The sequence below is a fragment of the Wyeomyia smithii genome, chromosome 2 (genome assembly GCF_029784165.1).
Source record: "Wyeomyia smithii strain HCP4-BCI-WySm-NY-G18 chromosome 2, ASM2978416v1, whole genome shotgun sequence".
NCBI classification, from domain to species: Eukaryota; Metazoa; Arthropoda; class Insecta; order Diptera; family Culicidae; genus Wyeomyia; species Wyeomyia smithii.
In genome coordinates, this window is record NC_073695.1 from 212,480,554 (window position 1) to 212,498,713 (window position 18,160).

The following is an 18,160-nucleotide window of genomic DNA, read 5'->3' on the forward strand; positions in this document are numbered from 1 at the left end:
ACCATAATTCTGTACTTGTCTTTTGTTTCTTCACCATATTGTTTTATGTACCAGGATAAATCTTTTCCCACATATCAAAAAAGTACGTTCACACTCGTCACTGTAAGTGAGAAGTAAGTGAGTCCAAAAATAAATAAATAAATTTTAATAAAAAAAATATTATTTAACATGTTCGTGTTGCATATACACTAAAGTCACTTCTTACGCGGGGGATACGTGCCGCGTATAAAAAAACGCGTGAATTCCGGAATCCGCGTAAGAAAACGCGGAAAAAATTCGGGTACCCGAGTGAAGAGAAACCAAAATTCGCGCAAAAAAAAAAACCGCATAAATTCCGAAATCCGTGTAAAAAAACTACGTAAATTCCGGAATCCGCGTAAAAAACGCGGAAAAAAACCGCGTAAAAAACCGCGTAAAAAGCGCCTTAGCGTATTATTTTCGCTAATCTCAATGCAAATAGTATGGGCGTACTAGTTGTATAATTAACTGATTTCGTTTTATATTGTTATTGTAAGGTTATAACATGCGCATCCATTTGGTCTCAGCATATGGCTACTACGTTGATTGCACGGAATGCATTGGATATTTTGAAACTTTCGGTAAATTCGTTCATTTGGTAGGTTAACACTAATGCTCACCGATTTTTTTTTCTTGCATCTTATAGCGTTTTTTCTCAGCTTTCTGATGCTGGTCTCAGATCGAAAATCGGTTGTTGCGAACACGACCAAAATTGCACTTTTCTGATATAATCCAACATGGCGGCCAAATTCAAGATGGCGGCCGGAATTCTGAGTACTCCAAATGAAAGCCATATCATTCCTCTTTACAGAAAAGTGCTATTTGTAGCAGGCTCCATAACGAATTTCAGAGATATATAGCTCAAATAAAACATCAAGAATTGTTAAATTTTCCACTTTTCTAGAAACTATTTCACCCCTTGGTGACCGAGGGGTCAACAAATTCAATCAAACAAAAATGCCATAATCATTTTTTCTCTATTCCTGACTAATATGTGCATTTATATCAAATTCGAAAGACCTTGTGCACCTAGTGGCCTGGTTTCAGCGAGAATTGCTCAAATGCACAAATTAAATGTAGGTAGTAATGGTGTGGAACTATAAGATAGGTTTATCCTACGTCGATTTTTGGTATTAATGTTAATGTTTTTGATTTCCATTTCAATTACGATTTGAAAATGTACTTGCAAACTTTTAAACTGATGTTTGAATGTTTATGTTGTTTATATTATATATTACAAAACTGGGCTGTAGAAAGTCACGATTCCATCTACTATTACGGGCTTCTGATTTTGTAACCAATTATTTAATGCAAATTATTTTACTGCAAACCTCTCCTACAAACAGTTTTTAAAGAATTTTTTTCTAGCACCATTTAGTATGGTAAGATCTTTTATTAATAAAGATTTATAAACATTTTACTAGCGTAAGTTCAGTTTTCACGGGCCATTTTGAGAACCGTTTGGAAAAAAGAATCTATTGACGCTTATGAGAATATATATTTGGTGGCGTCAAATTGACGCCGTCAATGTTTTGATTGACGCGTCGTTGGTTATAAGGATGTAAACTGGAGACGCCTCTTTGAAGATAACACTACGCTGGCGGAAGTGACATCGACGGAAAATAAACATGGATAAAAAGTCCCACATGCTCATAATGATAATCAGTGTGCAAAAATATTCTTAGCAGCATGCCGACTCAAAACCACAGGCGGCAACGGCGGCGTTAGAAAAACTATCGGCTGCGCACAGATCTACTTGTCATTCCATCTGTAAATAGGTCACGAAATCTGTCTGAAAGTTGAAATCAGAGCCAAAAACTTTGCTTCGCCTGTGTCAACAAGGTAATAAATCCAAAGTAATTTGTAATTTAAAACAGCAGATGTCTTATTTGTTAACTTCCGCATTGCTGTTTAAAAATTTGAGCCAGAGTAATATTATTTATTTCTTCAGCGTTGGAGCTACGAGAATACGTTTGCATTATCTCTAAGCTTAATTTTCGATAATAGAACACTATTCGATTGTATGACAAATTGTATATTTTGCAGACGTAGTTGACCTCATTTCATTGAACATAGAATTTATTTCTCTGCAAAATTGAACGTTGCCAACTTTAGAAAAATGAAACGTATTTCATCAGGGAAATTATTTCTCCTTCACATGAGCTTTTCAAAAAAAAAAAACCAACTGAGGCAGATAGATGAACAATTTGGAGTTTCCCCAAATGTGTGTCCCAAGGACTTTCCCACACTGGTACCCGACTCACTAACACCCATCCATGACGAAACGAGTATTTCATGGCTGCAGCAGCAAGGAGTTTCCTCCTTCCGGCTATTATACCGGAAGGAAAATGCGCTTAATGTGTTCTTTTTTATGGATCGCAAAGTTCTCTTCATCGTACTGCAGCAGTTCTGGTCGTTTGCTAAACGTGAGTGGAGGGGGGTTCTATATCGGGACACTTTAGAAGGATTGCGTCTAATCTGACTTTGAAGAGGAATGCGACACGCATTTGCCGCGCTATGACTTCTACGACTTTCAATTGCGTACTAACACTAAGTTATTAGACTGGTCTAAAATAATACCTTGTCCTACAACCGAAATGTTGTTGATGATGATTTATTCTTCAAAATTGTGTAGCATTCGAAAACTTCCTTCCATTTGAAAAATCCTGAAATCAGAATCTAGAACTTGGTCAGACTAACCTACATGAAGTGCATAACCGGCCGATGGTGGTGGGCTCCAGCGTGAATAGCTCATGAATTATTAATTTCCTCCGTTTAACTTCTAGTGCTGCAGGAATGGAAAGTATGATTTTTCAGTCTTCTTCACAAGTGCCCCTCGCTGTGTGCATATTATACAATTTCTGTGCCGGGCTGCACAATAATCGAAGACTCACCTTTTGCACACGGCCACGGTACCTACGATTCAGGGATTCCCCACTAAACAGTGAAAAGTTGAAAAAAGCGGCGTGAAACTTTCTGGCGTGAATTAATGTCGTTTGTACACGTTACTACACTGCGTCAAAGTCATTCGATTTCCATTTGAATTTCTACGTGTGCAGTTGTCAACGCAGAATATAGTTCAAAAGTCATAAAATTTGTTATTAGAATCATTTGATGGGCGTCCTTAAAAAATCTTGGAATAACGAGTATAGAATGACTTTTCGCTATTATTTTTTATGTTTAGATTTAGCAACTGCCGTGCATAGCAAGTCCATTCCATTAGCATATTTACCAAGATTGAGTTTCTAAATGGAAATGGTAGCTAACCTTCTAAAATTTCTAGCAATAGATGAATTCAACAGCTTCCAAATTTATTGTTTCATCTCACAAGAAGAAAACGGAAAGCTGTTCGAATAAGATAAATTAAATAATAAAAATTTCGCATGGTAATTAATATAAAGTTAAAAACTAATAACTAGAAAAACTATTCTCTATAATCACAATCATCTAAATTTTAGAAACCAGCTAATTACATCGCACCGTGATAATCTGACAATCGTGGCAAGTAATCATGCTTTCCATCATTTTCCTAAAACAACTTCAACCTTTCGTCGTGCAGCGACTCGTGTAGGATGCCCAGTGAAAGGGTACCAGTCATGTTAAATTTCTCCCGATCCACCAAATGAGATTAGGCTAATTTTTGGATTGCTATTTTGACACACCACATCCTGTCGCACCACTCCCATTTCCACTCCATTATGCCAATTGTATGTCCTGCTGCATGATCCCTGGCAGCCGATAACGCGGGAAAATGTGGCGGCACCGCAGGAAATGAATCGACTGACAGGCTGTAAGTTCCGTTCTCGCATGTCTCCCGTTTTGGCATGCTGCGCAAGGCTGTAAGGGGGGTGGAAGTGGAAGGGTGATTCAAAAGTTCGCCTCAGTGTCTCCAGTGCCGCTGGCGGATGGCCCAATTGTGTTGGTGATTGTGATTGCCCACGCGTGTATTGTATGCTCAGTCAGTCGCAATATTGATTGTTACTCAATTTTTCGTATATACTTAATACATCATCGATGAGATTCACGCTTCGACAAAGTGGCGTTTTTTTATTGCGTTGGTGTTCCTGACCTTGAGAGAACAACAACAGTCACGGACGATACGCTAATGACAGTCCGCTGGTTGGCGAAGGGACAACTAGGAAAAACATTGGACATTCGGACCGGTTAGGGCGACTGAACTATTTCTCAAAACACCCGACACTGTAAACATTGAATTCTTTTCGATGTTTTATTGAAATCGTTAGAAGACAAATATCAAATAAAAGTTACCCAGCATCAAATCATGATTTTTTTTTCAATTGCTTCAAATGGAATAAAAATACATCACAACTGTTCCTTTTCAAATATTGTTATAATAATTGCATCATGTAAAATGCTTTCAACTAATTGTACTCAAGTTCCCACGGTTCACCTTACGTTTGACATTGCACTGCATTGTCCCGGGAAATAATGCTGCAACATGAATAAAAATATCCGCCCGACAGAGCAGAGTATAGCATTCTAAAATTAGTCCCATTTCGCACCATAATTATTAGTCTATTTGTTCTGTTTCATTCAGCTTTCACCTTACCCACACCCACTCACTGCGTCGCATGTCGCCAGAACTTTCATAACGTCACGAATGTCACCCATTAGGGGCTGATAGGTAGGTCGTGTGTTGAAAGAATGACTGGAAAGTCTGCAGCTCCTGTCGGACATGAAAAATTCACACAGGCGACAGAAAATCGGGCCAACTCAATAAGCAGCTCACACACATGTATAAAGCTAGCTTCGCGCGGTTGTAAAACGTTGTTTTAGTGCATACGGCAGGCAGACTGATTGTTCTTTCCCAGTAATACAATCCGGATTAATCCAGACAAATTGTTTACGTTGGATTTCTAGGAATGTTGGCTCTATTTATTGTTCCAGAATAAAATTCTAAAGAACTTGGTCGCCAATTCGCCCGGTAAAAACTGAAATATTTTCAATTCGAAGAATTATTACTTTGGAAAAAAATTGCAATTAAAAATGTGACGATGAACCAAAAATTAGATAGGAAAACCCATTCTTCGAGTTTTACTATGTGGCACCAGACAGAAGTTTTCGCCAAAATCTTATTTTAAGTCGGATTCTCTTGAAACTTTCAATGAATAAATTAATACATATGGATTATATTTCAGCTTAATTCCTTAATTCAATTTCCTTTTCGTCGATGAAAGCCCGCACCTTTTTCTTAAGACGCCACATCGCATTTTGTGCAATGGTGGAGTCGACCTTTTTGGTCACTTTCATCCATTCTTTGTTCAACTCCTTGAGAGACTTGAGAGAACAACAACAGTCACGGACGATACGTTAATGACAGTCCGCTGGTTGATTACACTAGACTGCCAATCTAGACATGGACACAACTGGTTGGTGTTACCTGGGCAATGTTGTCATCCGACAATAACTAAGTGAGAAGGTGCGACGCAAACCATACTTCGGCGATAGAGAAAATGCTTCGCCAACCCGAGCGTATGTTCACCAAGAGAGTGCGGCTCAAAACAGCGTCTGATCGTTTACTGTGCGGCTGATCAACGTCCTGCTGTCAGCGTGAGGCTCTGAACAAAAAATAATATGTTATAAGCAACGTAAGAGGTTATACGAATAGGAACAATCGGCATGGACCTAGGAAACAAAATAAGGACTACGATTGAAAACTAGGGCATAGAACTACAGGACATGACAGAAAGTATGGGGTCAGTTCGTGCTCATCTTCCAACCAGAACAGACGCAAGTGCTCTTGATCGCGAGAACAATACGCGTTCAATACCTTTTTGTTTGATTAAGATTGCCGTACGTTGCTATATTTGCTATTATTTCGCAGTGGTTTGCTCGCAACAACATTTCAAAAATGCGCGGGGATACTGTCTGTGTCTGTGCACGATTTGCACATGCATTTCATGTTGAATCAAACGCGATTTGTAAGCCAATCCCAAGCTATGTTGGCTTTGTATTTTTCGGAGCCATTTCTGAATCGAGTTTCCTACGAAAACCAGATAGCAACTTTCCAAATTTGCACTAAGGAGATGCATTTTGGAAAATTCTGCACTGAAGCAGCGAAAGGCAATTCATCACTACCATCCAATATGCAACCGAACACCTCAACTGCTCCCACTCAACCAACCTGTACCTACAGCGAAGCCGAGGCTCCAACCCCGAGGCCACTGGCAAAGACACCACCACTAGCGGAGACACCAACAATGACGAACATAGCAAAAGCAGCAGCTGGAGCGAGCCCGTTACAGCTGGCCGACAAACTCACCACCGTGGACAAAAAACATAACAGACGAAAGAAGACGAAAGTATCGGCGAGCAGTGAAGATGAAACGTGAACTCGGATATCCCATTTTCTGAGGTAATAAGGGCAGAGGCTGCCTCGCCACTCCGAAAATTTTTTTAATCCGTTCGAATAAACAGCAGCCTTCTTTATAATTTTGTATCTGGCACCGTAAAGCCAAGTTGCATTGTGCCGTGTCAAATAAACAACTTATTTAAAAAAAAGGTATGGAAAAGCGGGCACCGGGCGGCTACTTTTTACCAGAGCTGTTTTACCAGAGCACTACCAGCGAACTGGGAATCGGCTTCATAGTACTGGGCAAGATGCGCCAGCACGTGGTGGGGTGGCACCCGATCAACGCAAGGATGTGCGAGTTGAGGAAAAAGGGCCGGTTCTTCAGCTACAGCATCATCAACGTGCCCTGCCCATATGAAGGAAGACCCCATGACGAGAAGGAAGCGTTCTACGCGCAGCTGGAGCAGGTCTATGAGACGGAACGTGAAATTAGTCATTGGGGACATGGATGCTAAAGAAAAACGGGTGGCAATGTACAAACCGGTAATCAGGCCAGATAGCCTGCACGCCGTGTCTAATGATAACGGCCATCGGTGCGTAAACTTTGCGGCCTCCCGTGGTATGGTAGTCCGAAGTTCTTTCTTCCACCGCAAAAGCTTGGCGCAGCTACTCTTGAAGATGGTTAGAGGAGCATTCGATCCGCCATAGGTAGCACTGCTGTAGCGCTACTAGGTACAAGGGCTCCAAATCATAGAAATGACTGGTTTGACGGCGAATGCAAACGGTTAACCGAGGAGCAGAACGCAGCACGGGCGATAATGCTGCAACACCGTACGAGAGCGAACGTGAACGATACCGACAGGCACGGAACAGTTAAATTACAGTCCTCCGAAGGAAGAAGCGCCAGCAAGAGGACGGAGATCGCGTAGCGATGGACGAGCTGTACCAAGCTAACAACACTCGGAAGTTCTACAAGAAGCTAAACAGCTCCGTAAAGGCTTCGTGCCGTAAGCCGATATGTGCAGTGGCTTGGGCGGTAACCTCCTTACAGACGAAGCATCTAAACGACGATACAGTAGAGCGCGAGGACGGTATGGCAACTGATCTAGGTGCATGTGGTGATTATAATCACTTTCCTGAACGTCTCTCCCAAATACTCTGCCGTCGACTATCACCATTTGCGAAGCAGTTCGTGGGGTACTACTAGGCGGGATTCATGGGTTGTCCGCAAAACCAAGAAGCATGTGAAATTTCGTGATAATTGTACCGTTTCTTTCCACGTTTGCTCTTTGTACTGCACCTTCAAGGGCGATGTTGAAAAGTACGTTAGAGAGCGCATCTCCCTGCTTCAGTCCATCCAACGTTACGAACGCGGCTGATGTCTCGCCAGCTACCCGCACGCATGATTTCGATCCCTCCAGCGTCATACAACTCAGCTTAATCAGTTTCGTCGGGAAAACGCGATCCAGCATGATCTGCCACAGCTCGTTTCTCTTCACTGAGTCGTATGCCGCCTTAAAATCCACAAACAGATGGTGAGTTGGTAAGTTGTACCCCGGAATTTAGGAGTTGAAAAAAATCATTTGATATATTTCTACCATTGAAATCTTTTCTCGAAAATTTGAGATGTTTACATGATGGTGCTTTGTACCTGCGAGCGACGATACATATAATGTATAAAGGTCGTCATTTTTCTCGAAAAACTCTAACCGGAGTTCTCTGACAGCTCGGATATCCCTGACTTAAATAGTTCATGGATCATGAACATGTGTATCATCAAAAAAAAAAAAATTGGTATTTGAAAAGTGCAAAGTCAACGAAAAAAATTAAAAAAAAATCACTAAAAACTGGTAGACGAAATATGATTTCGATTCCTAACAAAAGAAACTAGAGTTTGAAATTTCTCCATAAAAATCGATTTCTAAAGCTAATGCAGGGCTGCTAGGTTGATTTTTTTCAACCGATACACTGTTGGTAAAACTCGTTTTCTATTATTTGCTCCCTACAGTTTTGCATGTAAGTTCAGTAATGCTAACGAATCGTCAATTAAAAAACAAATGTTTCAATTTGAAACAAAAATCTTCTGAACATATAAATTAAGAAGAGAGACAGAAATGTGCGAACCTTCATAACTTGAGAATAGATAGTCCGATTTGTACTCAATTTTGTTTGTTGTGTTCGTCCTAACACAAAGCATTTTTGTACGGTGAGAAAGATTGTGAAATATTTAAGGGGAAATTTTAAAAGAAAAAAAATCGATTTTCCAGAGATTAGAGATAGATAGAGATTGGAGATAGAGAACATAATGCATTCTAAGAAGGCGTTGACATTTGGAGTTGATTTGTTTATCAATTGACAACCTTCACTACTGCTAGAGTTTTTTTTTTCACTAAATCGTGAATAATTGGTTATTTTTACGGAGCGGCAATCGAAGAAAATAACTCACTTGTCCACGATTTGTGATTAGACTTTATTGGCTCAAGTAAGTTTTAGTGGCTCAGGTAAGTTGAATGAAATTCAACGGTACCTTTTAAATATTCATCAACCAAAACATATTTGAACTCTTAGACATCTCAGATCCAGCATTCAAAAGAAATTCCTGATAAATCTGTAGATTGTATGAATAAGTCTATAGATTGTATAAATAATTAAGAAGAAATCAACCATCCAAAAGAGTTCCTCAACTGATCTAGATCATCCAGCAATTCCCATATTTACAGCGCACATAATTAATGGTTAAAAGTTGAAAATGTCATTCTCACGCCCACAAACCTGAACCAAACCAACTCATGTAATTGGACAAGATTGGTCGTAAATCCTCTTAAAGCCAATCAACGATACTTGAAGACAAATTCGAAGGTGAGGATGTCCTCATTCCGTAAACGATTTGGCTTTTGAGTTTAAACGTGATGTTTGCATTTGAAATAACTATTAAAAAATCGCAAAGTCAATCTTTGGAAGTGTTAGGAATCAATTTAGGATTCGGATGTGTGATCTAAAAAACTGTTTCTTTTTGTGTGAGTAAAAGAAACTGTTATTTTTTTCAGTAACTAATAAAACCCTAAAAGCCTCGAATATTTAAAATGAAATCATGTGGAATCGTGAATGTTCAAAATTAAATAAAAGAAAAATAGGTGGGACAAAGTCTGCCGGGTCAACTAGTTTCACGATAAAATTGCTGGGAAGAAATTGTAGATTACACTGGTCGATAAAAATGAAAAAAAGTTGCCCTTAAACTCAAACAAGCTGCCTTAAAAAGATTATTGCATATTAACCATTCCTGTGATTTTTTGGTACCCGTAGTTAATGCAGAAGTGCATTAAAAGGCCGCAGAAGAATTGCTCGCCGGGCTCGTCGTTTCTACGTTTGCTGACGGGAACTCAATAAGGTCTCTAAAAAATTTATCTCACTAGGGGTACAAAAATTCATAAACATGGTAAAAACCCTATAATATTTCATTTTTTCAGTTTAAGTTCTTGTGTTTACTAGTGCTATATTGCCAATTGAATACAATAGATATATTAGAAACAACAGTAAACCCCTTTCATATTACTTCAAAATAACTCACAAAATCAATCACAATTATCAATTACAAAAAAGCACTGTCAGTATTAAGCAGGTATTAGACGAAGCAAATGTTTGCTATTTTTTAATACAGATTTTATTTTGTGCAAATAAAAATCGTACCAAAAATAGCAACTATTTGCGTCGTCTAATACCTGCTTTAGTCGAATCGTCCAACACCCTTTTTTGTGATGTACCATATGTACCAGCCACCCACCATCCCCACGGTTGCACTTAATAAATTAAAGGCCGTTTGAGAGTTATTTTTTTTTCGAATCCCCATTACCATCCAAACAGAAAATCGAAATGTCAGTCTCACGGGGCAGCACGAAATGCGATGTCGTTGCCTTCACATTACTTGTCTTGATGGAATTGTACACGTTTTAATTTATAGATTGGAGGTATGGGTCAGCCAAGTTGGGGGGTGTGGAGATGGCACAGGGAGGCCATCACCTTGCACCGTACCGATTCAATGACCATCACGAATAGACCCCATTGCCGAACGAGATAACAGAGCGTTGATAATAAAGAACGGCACTGGAATGCCGAGTTGCATGTAGCAAGGATATTACGGCAAAACAATAACACATGGATACGGACATATGTGCGGAAGAATATATTGTACACGGGTTGGAGGAATAACCATGGTCATTGTTCTTGTGGGTAATTCCTATGGGGTCGTTTCGAACATTAGTCAACATTAGAACGCGTATGTATGGTTGCAACCGTGAAAAATCACTTCGATTAGACGATTCAATATGCATGGTAATTTACCATTGCTAAACGAATGCGTTTATTATTCCATGAGGTTGGAGGTTTCCGTTACGCATCCATCCATTGCCAGTTGAATAAGCTTCCTTTTTCATGTCTTAGCCTTAGGCTTGGGTAATCGGCAAGATCCCTTCGTGCAAATGACGTATGAATCAAAGCGATGATTTTTTCAATAGTCTTTTTTCAAATCTTGTGTCCTGCAATAATGCACTTCATTGTTTTCATTTCCTTCCGTTCAGAATAACCGGAGCTCATAGAACACAAAAAGGCACTATCAACAACCGGTTATGTCAACTTGCGCAGTTTGTTTCCTCAAACAAATTGATAGATGAAGTACAATAACGGCGATAATACCGTCGATGACGACGACAATTTTCAATGTCACGTTCCAGTCGTGACAATTTTAATCAATCTAAATTACATTATCTAGTGCACAAAATCTAGTCGCTGGTGATGTCAAATTGCACTCGTCGCTGCTGCATTCGGTTAGTGTGAACCGTAAATACACAGCCAAAAGCTGAAATTTGATAGAAAACTTTTGCACTGCTATTGTTCAAGCTATAAATTTTACGGTGAAGGTCTTTGAAATGAAAAATTGAGAGCAATCGTCGCGCTTACAAAGCGTTAATTAAGTCATTTGTTTGAAACTTTATGAAATATTGGTTACCTAGAATCTGGAAAAACTTTGTCGGCAGCTATATATGGTTCCTCACCGAAAGCAAAGATCTGTCTAACACCTGCTATCTATTTTTATTTTCAGCTTCCTGAAAGACGTTATTGCTGCAAAAAACTACACATTGAAACCAAGAGTGGTTCTCCCGGATGACTATGTGAAAGGTAATTGATATGAATAGGCAAACATTTCTTAAGCTTTTGTGAGAGTGAGAGAGCCAGCAAAAATCTGTTTTTCCGATACATTCCTTTGCTACCCAAACAGCCGTTATAATGCAGTTTACTACTGAAAAGTGCTGGAAACCACTCAATAATAGCACTGTTATATGACAAAAGAGGCTATCACGATAAACATCATAAAGACTTTTAAAAATTGTCTCTTTTTCCTAACCTGTAAAAGTGAATCGGAATTCTAACTTTTGTCCATACAATTTTGAGATTATGCTTCTTTTCACTTTTCTCCGGTCAGATGCGTATCCGTTACACCTCCGGCTCTCAACCTTTTTTTGTCTGCGTACTCCTTGCCAATATTTTTCAAATCAATTGTACCCCCTGGCTTGGAAAGCTCTCACAGAGTGGGAGGAAGTAGTGGTAGACAATGTTGTGATAGTCTAGTTCAGGCTTCGAATTGAACTATGGTTTGTTTGATTGCTAAAGTCATGTTTTAAGAGCAAGTTTGAAGAAGAAATCATAAAGAAAAAATGCTTTGTCCGCCATTACTGATTTTTCTTTCGCGTACCCTCTAAAGGCTTTCGCGTACCCCTGGGGGTACCCCAGGTTGAGAACCGCTGCGTTACACCACCGCATCATGTTGAAGATCATGTAGTTCTATGATCGAGTTTTGTATCGCTCATTTAATTCTCGCACTTCGTACTTAGAGACTGTTGTTACATTTACTCAGAAGAGACTGTTGTTATTGTTTAAAAAAAAAAAAAAAAAAAAAAAAAACAAAAGTAGTTATAGTACAAAAGGAAATTAACTTACTAAACTCGAGTTGATCACCACCACGCACAGTGCAACGTTCCATAGACAAAAATCAAAAAGGGGATTTCTTATTGAACCATGCTGATATGTTTTATACATGTTTGAGACATACTGGATGAATGATGTCTAAATGTTCTGCAATAGTAAACCGTATATAAACATAATAAAAAGGGAATTAAATAAAAATAATAATAAAAACTAATTGTTATGGCGTTTAGGTCACTTTTTCATCGCCTAGAAATTGTTTGAATATGCATTTCAAGGCTTTTATCTCTTAATGGTAATATTTTTGGAAAATTATCATTTTATGCATCTGTACAAAAATGGCGTTTGAGACACATTTGCGGTTACGTATTTGGCATTCGTCAATTATGCAAATAGTAGCTTTCATCGATACTAAACATTTTTCGTGTCACACCAATTGAAAAAAAAAACTAGAGGGCGTTCCTAAACCACGTGGTCATAAAGAGGGGGGAAAAGACCACGCACGGAGGTGGGGGATTAACGAAATGACCACGTGGACTTTTTTTCTGACTTATAATTCATTGTTGCCACCAAGTCAAGAGCAAAAGCTTTTGCATTTTAAAAATATAGAATGTACTGAATGTTTAATAATGAAAATTTAAAAAATTCAAGCGAATTTTTGGCACTGGACAAACGAAAAGACCACGTGGATAAAGTCGCAAGGGCTGTTGGCCAAAAAACCACGAAAGACGAAGGGAGAGTATGGGGTTGTTTAGGAACGGCCGATAGATTTTGATTTTTTTCCCGCGCTCCCATACATTCAACGCACTGTGCCACGTCGCGGTTCAGCTTGACATAAACGAACTACTTTGTACTTATAAATTTGTTGTTGTTTTTTCTATTTTGCAACTGGTAATTTGTTTTGTTTTTCTGTTATTTTTTATTTCGATTGTTCTGTTCCACGATTTTTTTTTTCTTTATGTTTTCACTGACTTTTAGGGTTTCCGATAGTTCTCTTATTATGTTTCTTTCTATTTATGTATTCGGTAGTCTCCTGCCTCATGATATCCTACAGTGTGGAAAATTCGTTTAAACGCAGCATCATATTTTATTCTTCCGATAATTTGACGAACAATAATAAAACTAAGACATTAGAATATGTTAGCTAACACAAATCATAGTTAATTGCAGTACTGATTTTAATTTCAAATTAACATTCGGCGCTGTTAGAGACAAAAACAGGTTTCAAGGGGGGGAAATTCGTTTAAACGCACACCATTAAGAATCATCAACAGGCTCACCTGCAATATCGAAAACCTTGATGATCTGTCAGCTTAGTATTGTAGTAGTGTTAGTACGCGGAGCTCAAGTTGATGCTGGCTTTTTTGTTGATCTGAGGTTACGAAATGGCGAAAAAAACCTTACTTGAGTGAGTCAGAGCAAAAAGTTGCTATGAAACTTAAAAAAACAGGCATGACTAACCGTGAAATTGCGAGGAGAGTAAATAGATCCGAAACAGTGATTCGAAATTTGCTCAAAAAAGGTGATAAATACGGTGTTAAGAAAAAACTAAGGGGAATACCAAAATAAGTAATCGTGATAGAAACCGCATTTTGGAGCTGGCTGGCACTGGAAAGTTCAACTCGTCGGATATTAAGAAGGAACTTGGACTCCCGATTACCAATAAACGAATTGCACAGATACTGCGTGGATCTGGACATTTTAGGTATACAAAAAAGGTCAAGAAACCGAATCTAACGCAACGTCATATTCAGATGAGACTGGATTTTGCCAAAAGGTATATGACATGGCGAAATGAATGCGATACTGTGATATTTTCAGATGGAAAGAAATCTAGATGGCCCTGACTGTTGCGCGTACTATTGGCATGATTTGAGAAAGGAAACCGGGGTTAAACTGAGCCGAAACTTTGGAGGCGGAACACTCATGGTTTGGGGTGGTTTTTCGCTTCACGGAAAGACTCCGATTTGTACCATTTCTACCAGGATGAACTCGGAAATGTATGTGGAACTGCTGGATGACGTTCTGATTCCATTTATCGAGGATTATATGCCAACAAACTGCATTTTTCAGCAAGATAATGCGGCAATTCATGTCAGCAAAAGAAGTATGGAATGGTTTGCGGAGCGGGAAATCAGGGTTTTGGACTGGCCAGCACGTAGCCCGGACTTAAACCCGATAGAGAACCTCTGGGGAATCCTCGCTCGACGTGTATACCGAGGTGGAAAGCAGTACGGAACAGTTAAGGAATTAGAAACCGCTGTGAGAGACGCCTGGGAGTCAATTTCTGTTGAAACGCTTAAAAATCTCGTAAATTCGATGCCGAACCGAATTTTCGAAACTATTCGTATTAACGGAAAGCAAGCTAAATATTGAGTATTGGTTAATGTTTTAATGTAAATAAATTCTTTGTTATCATTGAAAAATAATGCGTGCGTTTAAACGAATTTCCCTAATTACAACTTATATTTTTCTCTTACCCAGTCTTATTAGAACTTATGATTAAAATCAATAGTGCAAGAAACTATGCTTTGGATAAGCCAACATATGCAACAGTGATAAATTTTAATAATGTACACTAACTCACCAGAACGGTAAAATATAAGACTGCGTTTAAACGAGTTTTCCTCACTGTATATGTAACTGTTTTTCTGTTTATATGTATCGTTTTTTACTCTCTTTTTAGTTATTTCAGGTGTTGTTCATTTTTGATGTTTTTTTCAATTTGCTGTTCTGCATTATTACTAGTTTTCCGATTTTCTATTCTTTTTTCCATTTCCTCTGTTTCACTAGAATTTTCTTGTTTTCGGTTTCCAACTTTCAACTCTGATTTTCTGTTTAAAAAAACAAATAGCAGATAGATCTATTCTTTTTGTTGTTTCACAATTTCTTAACTTTCTGTATTTTTGCATTCTGTTTTGGTCTTTCCCCTGTCGCCATTTTCATATTGATCGGTTTTTTTCGTTGAATTAGTTTTTTGTTTTTTTCTATTTTGACTTCCTAATTCACTGTTTTTTAATTTCTCAGATTTAATGTTTCTCTATTTTTTGTTTCATTTTGCGTTCCAGTTTTTTGTTTATGGTTTTTTCCCACTGTTTTCTATTTTCTGCTTTTCGTTTCTTATTTCCTTTTTTATGTTTCATGCTTTATGTTTCATGTTCTTCTGTCCTTGGTTTCTGTAATTTTCAAATTTATGTTTTTTTTTCTTTTTCCATTTTTCTGTATTTCAATTATTCTGTTTTATTTTCTTGTTAGCGATTTTTTTTTATTTTTGGTAATTTTCATTTTCAGGGTTTTCGTTTTTTTGTTGTTACTTACTTACTTACTTACTTAGATGGCCGTACGTCCTAAGACATGGCCTGCATAACGTGGTTCCGCCAATTCACTCGGTCCATGGCTGCCTGCCTTCAGTTGCGCGGGCACCCGGTACTTTGCAGACCGTGCTCCATCTGGTCCACCCATCTCGCTCGTTGCGCCTCTCGCTTTCTCGTTCCCGCCGGATTTGAAGTGAACACCAATTTTGCAGGGTAGCTATCCGGCATTCTAGCTACATGCCCTGCCCAGCGTATCCTTCCAGCTTTAGCCACTTTCTGAATACTGGGTTCACCGTAGCTCGTGGTTCATCCTACGCCTCCACACTCCATTCTCCAGCACACCGCCAAAGATGGTTCTTAGCACCCAACGTTCAAAAACTCCGAGTGCTCGCAAGTCCTCCTCGAGCATTGTCCACGTCTCATGCCCGTAGAGAACGACCGGTCTTAATAGCGTTTTGTACAGGATACACTTGGTGCGAAGACTCAGATTTTGCGACCGTAGTTTTTTATGGAGCCCATAGTAGGCACGACTTCCACTGATAATACGTCTCCTTATCTCCCGGCTGGTATCGTTGTTCTCAGTTACTCTTACTCGATTTTCTCAGAGATGGCTGGACCGATCTTCATGAAATTAATTGCAAATGAGAGTTAGTTGCCTTAACCCTCAACTGCCCTAAAGTTGCCCTAAAAACCCTTAACTTTTGAATTTTATATAGATTGAACGTGTGGTTCAAAAGTTATGAAAAGAAACGTCTTCTGAATTCTGTTTAATTTCATTCATGTTTCTCAGAGATGGCTGGACCTATTTCCACAAAATCAGTGTCATATGAAAGGTCTAGTTACCCCATAAGACCCTATTGATTTTTTTTTGTAATCGGAATATTACTTTGCCTGTTATGTTTAGAAATGTGAAATCTAGCTATGAAAAGAAACATATTTCGAAGAATACATAAACTCACTCACGTTTCTCAGAGATGGCTGAGCCGATTTCACGAAATTAGTATCAAATGAAAGGTCTAGCTGACTCATAACACCCTATTGAATTTTACTGTAATCGAACTGTAACTTCGTCTGAAATGTACCGAATTGTGAAAATCACGAAACTTCATTATCTCAGAAAGTACACAACCGATTTGATCAATAGTATTATCAGATGAACGGACTAGTTAAGGGTTAACTGATGAATTATGATTTAACACGTGGTTTCAAAGTTTGGCTGCCCTAAACGTTCCCATTTCATTTGATTATAATCGAACTAAGCAACCGTTATGTATTTTTTTTTTTTTTTTTTTTTTTTTTTTTTATAGACGCTTTAACCTTTTCGGTCATTCGCGTCTTCTGAAGTTTGTTTATTCGACTACGGTTTTACAATTTAATAATGATATTACAATAAAATTACAGGAGTTTGATTAAATCGATATCTTCCATAAATTTAAGCAATTGATTTTCAGCTTGTTTATTGTTTCCTAATACTGTGCTTAAAGATCCTAGAATTTTGTAGGATTTTCTATGTCTAGCTAGAGGTATACAATCAGTAATAATGTGTATCAGTGTCAATCTTTCGCTACATTTTGTACACTGAGGAGCGTTACTGTGAGATGATAAGAGGTACTCGTGCGTAAGCCGGCTATGCCCAATTCTAACTCTAGTTAGAGCTCTTTGCTTATATGTATTTGTGTGGTCTTTCCATTTGCGCACACTATTCTTTATTTTGTTCAGTTGTGTACCCGGGTTAAGTGTGCTCCAGTCTAATTGCCAAGCTTCCCATATCTTTCGTTTTATCATTTTATTTGCATCAACTTTTGGAAGTTTCTCGTATACGATGTCTGAAGTTCTGCCCTTATTTGCCAACAAATCCGCTGCTTCATTTCCAGGTATTCCACAGTGTCCTGGAATCCAAACCAGACATATGTCTTTATTGACAATATCGTTTTCACAAGCTTGAACCCATGGATTTTTAGACGAACCGGTTTCAAGTGCTTTGAGGCTACTTGCGCTGTCTGAAAAAATTACCGTTTTTTTATTTGTTGGGGAGTTTAAAATTGCTGTACGAAGTCCCATGATTTCTGCTGACAGTACGGAGCATTCGTTATTGATTCTGCCACATATCGAAATGTCTTCCGAATGCACTCCGAAACCAACCTCACCATTCTTTTTTGAACCATCTGTGAATATTTTATAGTGTTCGGAGAACTTATCATTTGTAATTTGTCGATAAACCGCTTGCACTTTCCGTGGGTTGTCTCCGGCTTTTACCATGCGCAACATAGACCAATCTACTTCAACTGCTTTCTGATCCCATCGTTGATCACCCATTCGCCATATACATGTAATTTTTGGGAAGTCCGAATCTGTTATTGCAGCAAACGATACTTTTGCTCTTTCTATCACTGTAAGATTATCAGCTCTGTTCATTTCTAACAATCGTATAGCGGTTTTGGCTTCAGTTAAACTGGCGAGATATTCCAATGGTAGTTGCCCTGCTTCGCACATTATGGATTTGATAGGACTCGTTGGAAATGCACCCGATGCGATTCGA

At 38.7% G+C, this 18,160-nt stretch overlaps 1 protein-coding gene across 8 annotated transcripts in view; it reads left to right on the top strand.

Annotated features, from left to right (window-relative positions):
* LOC129721196 (glycine receptor subunit alpha-4) overlaps positions 1-18,160 on the top strand; it is a 91,732-nt gene that overhangs the window by 43,638 nt on the left and 29,934 nt on the right. For all 8 annotated transcript variants that reach the window (XM_055673476.1, XM_055673482.1, XM_055673477.1 and 5 more), the window contains one exon: positions 11,427-11,503. In XM_055673476.1, the coding sequence (XP_055529451.1) occupies positions 11,427-11,503 (77 nt within the window). The remainder of the gene's footprint in view (positions 1-11,426; positions 11,504-18,160) is intronic.